This window comes from Indicator indicator, chromosome 5 (assembly GCF_027791375.1).
Source record: "Indicator indicator isolate 239-I01 chromosome 5, UM_Iind_1.1, whole genome shotgun sequence".
NCBI lineage: Eukaryota > Metazoa > Chordata > Aves > Piciformes > Indicatoridae > Indicator > Indicator indicator.
Window position 1 is genome coordinate 30,648,158 of NC_072014.1, and position 14,657 is coordinate 30,662,814.

Consider the following 14,657-nt stretch of genomic DNA (forward strand, 5'->3'; position numbering starts at 1 on the left):
AGAGATCCCTTCCAGACCTGTTGTCTGTGAATGTCCTTCCCTGAAGGCAAATATTTCTCACACTGTTTCACTACATGGAACTTAAGTGCTCTTGCCTGTAAGGAAAGGGAATAGTGGTGGTATTTGCTGGAGGCAAAGCAGGGACTCTGTGGAAGAAGCTGAAAGTTTGTACATTGAGATGCTTCTGAGAAGCTTTTAGAATTGCTGATTTTGACCCCTGTGATCCCAAAGAATAATTAAAGAAACTGGGAAGAGCACTGGGAAGAGGTGATCCTGACTGCTTGATTTGGATTGTCAGAGAAAAAACACAAACCACAGTAGCAGCTAACCTCTGATTATTGGAGATTAATGTATAAGCCACTTGAACACTGCAGTCATAAACTTTTAAGATTATATGCAGCATTGATCTTCCACTGCTGTGTATTGACCTACTCACTGCTAAATTCAATGTGGAATTAAAGCACAGGGAGAATCAAAATAAGAGAAAAGAAGTGGGGTGGAGGCTTGTGGGGGATTTATTTGCTCATACATCTCTTATGGTGTATGTGAAGCTGAGGTTCCTAGTTCTCAAAATGTTGGTAGCATTATCTGTTTTATCATGTGAGATATAAAGTATCTGCCTGTACAATGATCTTCATCAGGGCACAGAAGGTGCAGTAAGCTGACAAATGGACAGATTTCATCATGGATCAACCTAGGTGGATTGCACTGCCATTAGCTGAATCAAAACAGAAGGCTATGAAGGCCAAAGACATTCTTAAGACATGCATACCTAACCTGTGTAGCCCAAAGTCACATCCCCTAAGCAGGATATTACAGAAAATTGCTGGTGGATAAATGACTTTGCCTTTTCTAATACATCTCTTTTTAGTAGCTCTGATGAAATCCCTTTTGAAAAGAGCAGTCATACTGATAATTATGCCATGTGAGCACTGCTGGGTTGCATTCTGTCTCCTTGAAAGAAAAAGGAAAAAAAGATGAAAAAAGCAATTGTACCACCAGGTGGTATAAAGATCATATATCCCTCTGTATAACAGCCAGGCTGCCCAAGGACTTGTAGGGCTGTCCTCCCCAAGGCTGCCAGTTGGGCAAGCACTTGGGTTCTGGAACATTTTAATCCAAAAGAGCCACCAGCAGAGTGACCACCTGTGTAAAGGCTTCCTGCTTTGCCTAAGCCACCAGGAGTTTCATCACAGTTGGATCTAGGGCTTCAGAAGCTGTTCCTTGTCACCTTTGATCTAGGGATTGTGGTATTTGGAGTTTTGTTATTTCCCACAGTAATGAATCTTAACACTCAACTATGTCTTGAATGAAATGCAACAGCCTCCACATATGCTAATTGAGTGGTGTGGCTGCCAAGGGAGACTGGCAAACACTGACAAAACAGCAATGTAAGTAGTAGCATGATGTTGTGTCCAACAAATGCAGGGGAAAAAAAAACCCTTCCTGTATACCACGTGTTTTCAATTGATTGCCTTGAGAATTGTTCTGGTTTGGTGGTTGCTTTGTGACAGCTAAAAAATCCATTGCTCTTCAGCTTGACAGCTGGAAATATCCCCATTTTATAAAAATGTCTTTGTTCTATTTCTGAAAATGAAAAACCATTTTAAAAATGTTTTTATAGTCTCTAAAATGTTTAATGAGAATATACTGAATTAATTGTCAAGCATCACATTCAAATAATATGAAAATCAGCATTCTTTGTGCTCTGATGTGTGCTTTTATTTTAGATTTGCAGATTTTATCAGGGGCATGCTGAAGTTTATACTGCTGCTGCTTTTATCTGGAGCAACATTAGCATCAACCTGGTTCACTCTCACCTGCCTAACTAGTGTCACTCATCTGCCTTTAACCACAGGTATCAATAATTATTTTAATTCCTATTATTCATAAGTGGTATTGCAGGCAAATATTTGCAGTCTTGATTCAACTATATTGTAAGCCAGTTGGTATCTTTAGTAGCACAGGAGTTCTGCCAAGATACACACACACACACACACAAAAAAGAGGTTTAGAAAACCTGTTGAATCTGAAATATATTTTCCAGCTTTGCATAACTCCATAAAAAGATTAAAAACTATCAAAACTTATTGCTAAGAACCCAGAATATACATTTAAAACTGATTTTTGGGGATGGAGGGTTTTTCTGGTTTGAGTGTTATTTCAAAACAAAGATGAGAAATAAACCAAGAAGAATCAGATGGTGGAGTAGCATTGCATGTAAGAAACTGTGACATGTCTGGGAATCTGGGGACTTGAAACTTAACATTGGTTATTGGAAACATGTAGTGAGCAGTTCAACCAAGTGACCCATAGACTTAGATAGCTGAAAATACTATCCCTGCACTAAGCTGTCCTTTTGCACCTGTGTGCAAGTTCAGCAAACTATTCCCAGCCCCAAAGTAACTCATCCTGCACCTCAAAAAGGTGAAGTAAAGTGTTTTTGGCAGGAGTGGAGGGAAAAGCTTAGAGGTGTACTCAAGCTGGCAGCAAGCTGTACACATAGTTGAAAATTAGTACTGCTTAATTCTTAAAAATCTGTCCTTCACTTTACTGTCTGCACCAAAGGACTGTTCCACCCTTTATTCAAGACCTTCAGCAGAGTAATGAGTTACAGTAAAATTAAGCCGTTGAGATTTTAGAAAACATTTATTAGAGAATTCTGTAAATCCATTTTACATAGAGTGCTATCTTTTTTTATAGGCAAGTTTATTACAGGAGAAATGAAAACTATTTTTTCCCCCATTTTTAATAAAGAGCTTGGTGTGGAGAGTATGTAAAATACTGTTTGACTCAAATTAACTTTGAATTCAGTAAGTGTCCTTGGTGCATTGCTTGTGTCACAACTATAAACCAAAGTGGGTACAGCAAATTGAAATACATGATCAATTCAGGAGAAACACCATCTGGATGGATAGGTCAAATTCGTGATTTATCTTGAAATTTGAACTATTTTTTTAAGAACTGCTGAAATAAAATGTACTTTAATCAATAAATAGGTTTCATGGAGCCTGTTGTCCTACCAAATGACTATGCTTTCCATCAAATCTGAAATAAATCTGTATTTCTTGTGCTTGCCTGCTTCCTCGCTGCAAGCCTGCAGTAAGGTAAACGCTGTCCTCTGATGCACCACAGAAATGTCCCTTTGAGTCTATGCACAAGCAGGAAGCAGGGGGATTTCAAGAGGTGGAATTCATCATATATGTATTCACTAATGAGGGAGCTCTCTTTGATTTTATTTTTTGTAAAGACCTCTGCATGCAGTATAGGCTCTAGGAGTGTGGCCAGCAGGTCAAGAGAGGTGATTCTTCCCATTTACTCTGGTGTTGTGAGACCCCACCTTGAATACCACATCCAGTTACGCTGTCCCCAGCAAGAAGGACACAGAGCTGTTGAAGCAAGTCCAGAGGAGGGGCACAAAGAGGATCCAAGAGCTGGAATACCTCTGCTATGAGGATAGCTGACAGACCTGGGGTTCTTCAGCCTAGAGAAGACTCTGGGGGGACCTTATAGCTGCCTTTCAATACCTGAAGGGTTCCTACAGGAAGCCTGGAGAGGGACTTTTCATAATGGTGTCTAGAAACAGGACAAGGGGGAATGGTTTGAAGCTGAGGGAGAGTAGGTTTAGACTGGATCTTAGGAAGAAGTTGTTCAATACAAGGGTGGTGGGACTCTGGAACAGGCTGCCTCTTCCCTGGAGGTGTTCCAGGCCAGACTGGATGAGGCCTTGAGCAGCTAAGTCTAGTTGAGAGGTGTCCCTGCCAATGGCAGGGAGGTTGGACTAGGTGATCTCCAAAGTCTCTTCCAACCTAAGCCATTCTATGAATTCTTCCTTGTTCATAACATGTAGGTGCATTGTGGTGCTTTTGGGAAAAGTGTTGCACTGTCAGGACATAAGTGTGTAAGATATCCTAAACTAGTATCCTTTGATAAAAATCTGGGGATTAGGTTGTTCTTTTCCTATACTTACTTCTTTTAAAATGGATAATTCCTCAATTGAGTTGTGAACTGTATTTTAGAATTTTCTGTCTGCTGTTCTTATATGTCACTGTAAATGTTGAACCCTTCTCTATAAAACACAAGTTTGTTTTGAGTAGAAATGCCAGCAATATGGTGCATTCCTCAAAAAAAAGGCAATCTAAAGCATCAGGGCCTAATGTGCAGCCTCCAAGTAAGATCTCTCTCTTTGTATTTTTCTTCTGTGCTACAATGTTTAAACTCTGTGGATAGGCAGAGGCAGGGTTCCTGACAGCCTTTTCTCATTAAAGTTCAGATAAAATGTAATGTGCCTGTTCAATTTAGATCCTTGTACACAGAAAAGCATTGGTGTATCTTCATGAAATATGCCTTTATGGATGAAAACACACAAGCCATTTAAGCTAATTTATAGGACTTCATGCTAGATTATTCCTCAATGTAATGATGCAATATGATGATGACCTCTGCGTTCCACAGTAATTTGGAGAAATGGTACATTTGAATTGATTTGGATGAAGTTTTTTTCCCTTCTTTTTAATTAAAAGTTTGAGATGTAGAGTATATCAAAGTATAAATGTAGCAAGTGAAATGCAGGCCAATGCCTGGCAGCTGTAGGGTGTGATTTGAGGTTGCTGGTTAAGGTGGAAGTCATTCTACATACTCAGTGGACCAGTGCTGACAGTGGACTTTCAGTTAGTTATACTGAGAGTTTTTGTAGAGCTGGAAGATGTGCAAAACAACAGCAGCCATCATTGTGGCAGAGTTTCTTTTTTTCTCCTCTTTTTTCTCCTCCTCTTCTTTTTCTCCTCCTTTTTTTTCCACCTCTTTTTTTTTTTCCTTCATCTTTTATTTTTTGAGAGGTCCATGTAATGCTTTGTGTTCCAGAGCTACTTTGCAGGCATGACTGAACACCTGCTGCAAAGCAAGAATTCTTGTGTTACTGAGGGCAACATGGTTTGATGTTGAGCTCCTCAACTACTTGTCCAGTGGCAAGAAACAGAAGTGTCAGTCTCAGTGCTGCTATAAAGCCAGTGATAAATCTTGGTCCACAATCTCAGACTCATACAAATGTCAATGTTAAGCAAGCCGAGTTCAAAACTAACTGTTGTGGAAACTTATGGGGGGATATGTTTGTTCTTGCAAGGAGGTTTTCCTGTCCAACTGACCAGCTCCCATTTTGTGAGGGGCTTTCCCCTCCTCTTTTGCCTTGCCTCTGATGTGGTTCTCTTGAGCAAGTCATTGTTGCCCTACAAAACCACAAGCATTGCCATCTTTAGGCATACCTGGAAACTGCTAAAATATCTATATGACTGATAGACTCCATGGGACAGGATGGTCGTTTTGATGAGGAAGCAAGATGTCTCATGGAAGTTTTGGTACTGGTCCAGAATATAGGGCATGCTTCACCCTAGAGGTGAAGGCTAGTTAGAGAACATCATCATCCACTTCATCTCACTTGGCAGCTGCTTGATCCACAAATACAGTTCATGTCCATAAGTAGACCTTGCCAGTGATTTCCCCAGGTGCAAAAATATTTTTTCCCATTAGCTTGTGGATATTGTGTGGCATCCATGCTTATTCTCCTCTTCTGAAAACCCTCTTCTTCTTTCTCACCTGGTCTCCAGAGTAAGCACTCAGGTGGGAATGTTTACCTGCAAGCAGGCTTTTGAAATGATAAAAAGATGAGAGAGTTTGGCCTGATACTCACCCAAAAGGAAAGGGGGTGGGGGGAAATCTTTGAAGACTTGTCTTTAAAATACACACAAAGGCCTCCTCTCTTTCAATCAGTATTCTTTGTAGCAGTTGTGGCTTAAATACTGAGGGAAGGAATTACATTTTTAAAAAAATGGTCAGAGCAAAATGTGTTTTTTCCTGCACTTGTTTGTGGAACATTCTCCTAATGCCTTGTAAATAGGCACATCATCTAAAGATATTTCCTACAAAATGGAATTACTTGGAATGGGGACCTTTAATGCAGATATTAAAAATCAATGACTGCTTTGTGTTTCCTTTAAATGATGCTGTTTAGCATTGTTTGTACTGTGTAATGCCTGCATTGCTCTGCATTATCATAATACACTGTTTTTCCTTCTGCTGCAGAGCAATGCAAGTTTTCTGTCACTTGCTGGCTTCATAAATTTTCCAAAAGATTTTGTAGAAAATGTATTTGGAGTCGTGTATGAAACTATAACTGTTAGTGGGGGGAGGGAGGGAAAGGGCAAGGAAGGCAATAACGATACAGTACCATCACAGCTACTGTATCATCTGTCTACCACACCTCTCATCAGCTAATCACAGCTCTTAAAAACCCTTGATTCTGGAATCAGTTTACATTTTAAGCAAGCTTGAATTTTCTTTTGAGAAATTTTAATTTTAATGTATATTATTTGCATTTTTCAGCAAGTTTCGGAGACAACTTTATGTACGTGTTGAGCATTGAAATAGTTTTTTCCATTGAATTCCCAATGCAGCTGCTGATCTGTTACTCTGTGCCAAGTCCATTGTTAGTTTGCTTTGTTCTGAACTTCATTATGTGAATTTATGTACAATGGGATACTCTGACCCAAAATAATTGTGTAAGCTATTGTAATGCCAGTCTCAGTATCTTGCCACTTTGTATTGCTGGTTGTATCTCTGGATACAAATACTGGCACTTTCCAAAAATTGATATGCAACTCTGGTTGCTTGAAGCTCGGATGGAATGTTTTCAGCACAGCATATCAAGAATATTCTAATATTTATGAGCACATTCAGCAGAATTTCGCTTTACAAAATGTTTTTTAGTGCTACATTGCAGATACTCTGAATGCAATGGCAGCTCCATGAGTTGATGACTATATTTAGGTTAAGCAGCCTACGTTTTATTTTCAGGTTCAACAGATTGAGTGTCACAAACACATCTGTCTCCCTGTCCTCATCTACAGAGCACAGCATTGAAAAAGAGGGATGTTAATTATTTAAAACTGACTGGTTTATTCTTTAATTTCTTTACTATAAACAAGATGTGCTGGAGTATAAGGCAGAGGGGCCCAATGGGTAAAATAGTGTCCTGAAAACATTTCTTATTTCTAGCTTCAGCATTAATCTGCTTGTGGTGGTGTGCAAATCATTACCCCTACTCCTCTTGTGCCTTTCTCACTCATGAGGTGGGAATAATGACCTCTGTCTTCCTGAAGGCTTCTGTAAATCCAGAGAGAGAACAGCTTAAAGAAGAAATCATTTTACGGTTTTTATTTAAAAACAGTTAAAACCTTCCATGTTAAGTAGCGTACAGTGCTTGGAATTTGGGATGCAGGTTTCAGGGATGAGTATTTATAAATCTGGCAACTTTTCAATACCCCTTGATACCAAGTCTCAAATATTGTATGATTTCTATCTTCCCCCAGGCTCACTCAGTAATTTCTTCACTTTTAGTTCTCCAAAGTGAATGCTCTGCTTTCAAAGCAAGTTCTACTCGCTTTTTTTCTCTTGGGAAGTATATAGAACAAATCCAATTTGATCAGATTTTTGGTTCCTTTCATAACTGTATCATGAAATAAGAATTTGATCAGTGCATGCTGAATGGAAATCCAGGCAATGCAACATATTGATGTTATAAATGTGCACTACAGGGACATCCCCTTGTATTGTGTTTTTAGTTCCTATAAATGAATTACAGGAAAAATTACTGTCTTACCTTGAGGGAGTCACATTTCTCATAGAGAGGTTAAGGAGGACTTCTTCCACAACTCTTTTTACGATGGCTGATAGCAAGAATTAAATTACAGGGAAGTTTCATTCCACTTCAACAGACTTTAGAGAGTTTAGTAGGAACTGACTTGGAATTGTTCAGGTCATTCATGAGGATACTGAAGTCTAGAAAGCATTCATCTACATGAGGGTTATCCTTTTGTTTTGGCATTTGGGATACTGTTATAAAGGGCAATAACAAAATGCCCCAAATTTCCACAGACTTTGCTTTAAATTGTGTGCTGTACCCAAGAGAACATATTCAGTTGTGTTTACTTTCCTTTGAGCCGTATGAAATTTATGTGAGTCTTGGCTTAGTTTGTCTAAGAGAGAACTGTTACAAAATGTACAGAGTTCAAGAGTTTCTGGCAGAGGACTTTGGAAGAAGATACTGTACCACCTGCTTGCACTTGATACTGCTCTAGCATATCACATTTCCTTTGTAAATTTATCTCTTTAAGAAATGGTACTATTTCATATTCTGTTAAAAATCAGTCAAGATATATGTGCTAATGGGTTGATAAGAACTGTTTACATCAATGGACATCCTTCCATCACTTTCATCTGGGCTTGGATCAGGCTCTAGTTACATGTTTAGTGATGGCGTAATTCAAGGGTAAATTGCTAAACATATTGCAGAACATGACATGATGAAGCCTAGCTCGAGCCACCTGCTGCAGCAGCTCTGGACCAATTCTCTGAAGCAGCTGTGCTTCAACTGGGTGTTTTGCCTTTCCTGATCTTTTTGCAGTGGCCAACCTGAGAAATAGCTGCTTAATTCACACAAACATCTTTAAAACATGACATTAATCAAAATGATTTAAAGAAACCCAGCCCAATGTCATTATTTATTGATGTCCACAGCTGCCACTGTCTCTGGTACAGAGTTTTGCACGTTGCAACATAGGCAGCTAATTTCTTTTCCTAAGAAAAAGTTGTTTAAAAAACCCAAATCTTTAATGCTAACAGCATGACAAGACGTCTGCGGTGTACACCTGTCCATTTGTTTGTCCTTGTTGGACTTTAGGACATAATTGTTAACTTTTTGGTAAACCATCTCTCTTTTTTTTTTTTTCCTTTTTTTTTTTTTTTGTCAGTGCTTTTATATCTTTATATTCCTTTCCAATGACTGTCATCAAGATTGTCTTAATTGAAAAAACATTCACCGTAACTTTAGCAGCTGTTCTTTCACAGTATAAAATTGTGGTAATTGTTTGCATTCTTTCAATGCAAGGTCACTGAAATGGAAAGTAAATGGTCTCTGTTAATAGGTGGCATTCTCCCAGCTGTAGTGTCTCATTGCCCATGAGCTGGAATATGAGTTGTGCTATTCAGTGTGTGAAATTTAAAAAAAAATCATTTCGAGCTCTTATTTGACTTCTTCCTATAACTTCTTATTCTGAAACTGCACATCTTACCTTCAACTTTTGTTGGTCAGTTGGATTTGTGATTTAATTGCCAAGTTAATGGAAGGAGCTTATTTGTATACCACTTAGACCCTAGATCATTTACAGAAATATGAAGTAAAAATATTCTCCTGCCACTATGATATGTACCCATTAAGGGAGGCTTTCACATCTGTATGTCACCTTCACTAGCAGAGCTTCCTTTTGTGATTTACCAGTTTCAAGCTATCATTTAGATTAGATTTTAGAACTGAAAATGGCATCTATTGGCTCCTATATTCTGCCTGTCCTTTTGCCTTGACTTTACCTCTTATTAGTTTCCAGATATGTGTGTACACATGTATATATTTAAGTATTACTTATGATCTCAGCTGATGTGGTGTCATAGGTATTCAGCTGGCTGGTTTTGGCATGCTCATGTGAGATAGGTAATGCTTTGGGGTGAACTAAAAGGTAATGCTAACACTGCTTTGCTCATAGTGGTATGGAAGCTGTAGTGACAAGGAAATGTAAGGGTGCAATTTCTGTGCCTGTTTGCTTGCAGTCTAGTCGTCTTAATATATTTCAGTATGATGTAATTCATCTGCCATATTAAATTATCAAATTTATTTTGAAGCCTTCTATGTGATTCTTTTGTTGGTTTGTTGGTTTGTTGGTTTTTTTTTTTTTATGGAACCTTTGGCACCTCCTGTATTGACTACAATTTGAAGTCTTGATCTTTTAAAAGGCTGCTAATCTTAGATGCATCTTTTTGCCTTCATCTCAAGTGAATCTTAAGTTTCTGGAAATGATACACATAGAGATTGTTTCTATTCAGAGGCATGTGACTTTCCCTTTCGTAGCTGCTGTTCTTTCTGGAAGAGGTTTCAGTCTTCCTGCAGAGGTATTGCCTCTGGCACCCTGTGTATACAGCTTTACTTTTGATGGTGCAGTTGTGGCTGTCAGCAGCTTCATGACTGTTTGTACTGTTTGAGTTTCTGATACAGAATTAGAGATGGCTACAACTCCCTTTTCTTTGGGGAAACTTCTGACAATGTTCTCTGGAAGTTACAAGTAGTTACCTACAGATATCTTCAAATGGATGTAATCAAGGGCAGATGTTGTTCATTTATGTTAAAAGATTCTTCTGTTTCATTTATGTGTTGGTTTCTCAAGCCAACAAGAAAATTTCATATAGCTGAATATATTTGGAGTTGCTGGCTAGACCTGAGAGCAGTTAAAGACATTTAGAGCAGTGGTGTTTGAGGTGTACAGGAGTTCAAAGAGAGCTTCATGAAATTTTAAATACCGGTGAAGACTTGCAGGAAAAAATCACTGAATCTTGTAACTAGGGAATCAATTCTTCAATGTTAGCTAGGAGACCCCATCAGGATGAGGATCCTAATACTGGTTTGGTTTTTTTTCCTTTCGCTCTCATGACTCTTGAAGATAACCTTGCATCCATTTCTTTGACTTCTATTCTGCAGTTTGTAATAAGAACTTGAGACTTGGAAATGTCATCATGGTTTATTTGTTCTTTTCTTTCCCTTTTATTTTTTTTTTTTTTTTTTTTTGGTGTGTGTGTCTTAACAACTCAGAACATTCTGTTATATTAAAAAAAACCAACCAGGAGCCAGCTGTGTCTCCAGAAGTTGTGACAGCTATATAATCATTCTGACTGGGACTTCTGTCCTTTTTTTCCTGTCCAGGCAAATCTTCTGTGGAGAAAGAAATCTGTCTTTGTGCCCTGGAAGCACACCACATAAAATGGAGGATCTGATAGGCCTTTCTGTTTCTTAATGCCTTTATCTCTTTTCTGTGATTCTTCATATTTTAAGAACAGTGATTTTTTTTTTTTTTAATGTTCTTAATCTTTTTTTTAAGCTGAAAGTTTCCTGGTTCTTAACAGTTTCTCAATTGAAAGCTTGAGCTTAACAGAAGATGAAGTAGAGCTGTTTCAGTTCTCTTTCCAAGACAGACAAATGTCAGTTAAACTGAAAATGTGGTTTTTAGTTTATATAAATGTGTAATCTGTATGAAAAAGAAAAAAAGAAAATTGTCTAAGGATTTTTGTACTGTGCTGTAGTGAAATGATGCTGGAAGTAATTTCCCTCTGATTTGGTAACACTTAGGTAGCTGAAAAGTTTTTCATTACATTTTCTTGTTATTTTGATAGAAACTTCAGAAATTATTCCAGACTATTCTATTCTCTTTTTCTTTTTTTTTTTTTTTTGTTTTTCCTTTCCTCCTGCAAGTCTTGTAATTGTTTGCTTATACTGTTTACTTGATTGATAACCTCAGGTTGTTGAGACTGCAAGTCAGCAAGACAGCACTCAGCACAGACTTCTTTACATTTCTATATCACAGTATTACACAGTATATCAGAGGTTGGAAGGGACCTCAAGAGATCATCAGGTCCAACCCCCCTGCCAGAGCAGGATCACTTAGGGTAATCTGCACAGGAATGCATCCAGGTGGGTTTTGAAATTCTCCAGAGAAGGAGACTCCACAACCCCCCTGGGCAGCCTGTTCCAGTGCTCTGTCACCCTCTGTAAAGGGTGAAAGAGAAACTGTAAAGTATCTCCTCATGTTGAGATGAAATCTTCTATGTTCTAGTTTGAACCCATTGGTCCTTGTCTTATCACTGTGAACCACCAAAAAGAGCCTGGCCCCCTCCACTTGACACCCACCCCTCAGATATTTATAGACATTAATCAGATCCCCTCTCAGTCTTCTCAAGACTAAACAGCCCCAGGGATCTCAGTCTCTCTTCATAGGGAAGATAGATAGATACTAAATGCTTCTAAACTTTTCTCTTTTTCAGAAATAGGTAACACAGGTTTATTAATAAATAGTCACATTGAGCATCTATATTAAGATATTAATCACTGTTAAGTATTTGGTAGTGTCAGAAGTTGTAGAACAAAATATTTGAGGCTATTGAAGAAATGTCTTTATTCTGTTAATTCTTGCAAGGAAAAATAATTTGTTGCACAGCAGTGAATAATCTGTGTTATTAGACATGTGCTGTTCCTGCCAGGGGTGGGGTGCCCTTCACTTCCTTTTGAAGCAGAAAGGGATTCAACATGTTGTGGCTGTGCTGAATACTAATGTCTTGATATCTGGTAGATCGTTAGGATTTATTTGTAAAATGGAAACAAAATTACTTTTGACCTTTAGAGCTAAGTCAAAAGGTTAATCCATGTCCATTTCCAATTTGGTACATTAATTGCTCTCTGTCCTAATTGTGTCTAGGACAATAGTTTCTATTCATTTCAGAAATCAGACTGTAGGTGATGCTTTGCATTCATAATTTTGTCCTGTTTGTTTGATTTGAAAGTGAATTTCAAACCACTGAATGTGTATTCATGGGTTCTGTTTAAAAAAAATTAAATGAAAAATCAGTGTTTCTATTCTTTTGTTCAAAATTAATGTATGCATTCTGCATAAAACTAGTGGGATGTGATATGCTTTATGATACACAGAGAATAAAAATAAATTTATGCGTTTTTCAGTTCCTAAAGCATTAGTATTCGTGACAGCTCTAAATGGGGGGGGAAATGACAGTGTGAAATTAATAACTGTTTTTATTTCTTTTATAGCTACACTGTACACATCCTGCATTTTGTTGGGTATATTCCTCAACAGCAGTGTACCAATATTCTTTGAACTCTTTGTGGAGACAGTGTACCCTGTTCCAGAAGGAATTACCTGTGGAGTTGTCACCTTTTTGAGTAATGTGTTTATGGGAGTGCTTTTGTTTTTCCTCACGTTTTACCATACAGGTAAGCAATCTAAGCTACTTTGAAAATCTAATTCTCCATGAAGACATACCCTTGTCAGTAGAGGGAATGGTTTGCACATACAATTTCTGTTAATAATTAAGTGTTTGAATCACCTATATAGCAGCAAAGGAGAAGAACTTTAATTGTTCTTTTTTTGTATGCATGCTAATAAAAATGAAATGCTCTAGTACAAGATGTATACAGTCATATGCTACTTAGAATTTGCTGTAGTCAGAACCCATCAAGATACCTACTATCATCATGTTTGTATAAAGGTCTGGGTAATGTGCCCATCAATAATGTTTCTGTCTACGGGTGTTCAAAACCACTAAAAAGCTAATCCAGTCTCGTGGTGCAGGATATAACCCTTTTGCCCAGGAGGGTAAGCTCCATTCAGTGTGTTGAACTGCAGGGGAGGGAGCATCTCCTGACCACTGCTCAAAGATTAAATACTCCTTCCTTCTGATAATCTAGTGGCCTAATGAGGCAGAACACTGTTTTGCTTGATATTTTCATCAACACTTCTTCAGACTTGCTCATCTTTCAAGTATTAATTGCTTCCTCACAATTCATAATCATAACTTTCAACTCACTGTTTAACAGACTATAATATATATTATTGCTCTAAGCTGTGAAATAGGAACCCATCTTGCTTTCAAAGGGAAGTGGTCCTCATTAATGTTTTTCAAAGATGCAGATTTTTGTTTTGTGTTTTGTTTTTGTGGTAAACATTTGCTTCACGAAGCAAGACTTGCAAAGCAATGTTTTGCTTTGGAACCATTAGAAATTGCAAACTTTTGTATGTTATCATGAGTGCATGTGCTTCTTAAGGTGGTGTGTTTTATAACAAAGAGGAGAACAACAATTTGCAGAATGCGTTGTGCTTGAAATTATGAAAGTTACAGCCTGGGGCAAATTGTCAGAGTGATTTGTGTGTTTCTGCCAAGGAATCACAAGCAGGTTAACAGCCCTGTTGCAACCTGTGGTATGTAAACACAACACTATTTATTTATTTATGTATTTATGTATTTATTTATTTGCTTGTTTACTTATTTATTTATAATACTAACATCGGACTGCATCATTGTGAAATCTGAATTCCATCCCAGCCTGAGTGGCATGGTATTCAGTCTTTGCATTTTAAGGAGTGCTTTTGTGATTAATATTAATTGGTGTGAATTCTGTTCACATATAAATACAATTTCCAACATTTATACCTGAGCTGAAAAGACTACATACAATAGTCAGGGAATTTTTTCAGCGTTTTTCAAAGGAACAATCCAGTATTCAGAATTAATTAATATTGAGAGTAGGGATACAGTGTCTCACTTCTGACAGAAGAATGCTGATAAAATTAACTCATTTTCTCATAAATAAGGTATTTGGGGGCTTTTTTTTTTTTTTCTTAAGTATTTCCCTAGCAGGTATCAATAAATTCAGGTAAAGATAAAACTGAAAATAGTATATTCATGTACTTGGAATATTTTCACTATTTCTTTAGAGGAAAAAAAATATTAGAAAGCAATATATCGTTAGGGGGATCATTCTCCATGATGCAGTGGATCACAAGTGACCAAAAACACAAGAGTGCATGTAACCACTGGGGGGAATCAAAGCCAGTGGGTGCTATTGGCTCCTTTGATTAAAAAATCCTGTAGAAGGTAGATAATGTTCTTAAATGTTTGTCTTTCATTTAGTTCAAAAACATCCTGTAATGGCATTTAAGCAGCTTACAGATAAACTAGAACTCAGTCAGATTCATCTTCCTACAGTCTTGCTT

At 37.7% G+C, this 14,657-nt stretch overlaps 1 protein-coding gene across 1 annotated transcript in view; it reads left to right on the forward strand.

Annotated features, from left to right (window-relative positions):
• The window catches only part of SLC49A4 (solute carrier family 49 member 4), a 65,341-nt gene that overhangs the window by 48,168 nt on the left and 2,516 nt on the right, over positions 1 to 14,657 (forward strand). The window contains exons 7-8 of the mRNA XM_054381318.1: positions 1,731 to 1,858; positions 12,695 to 12,877. Of these exons, the coding sequence (XP_054237293.1) occupies positions 1,731 to 1,858; positions 12,695 to 12,877 (311 nt within the window). The remainder of the gene's footprint in view (positions 1 to 1,730; positions 1,859 to 12,694; positions 12,878 to 14,657) is intronic.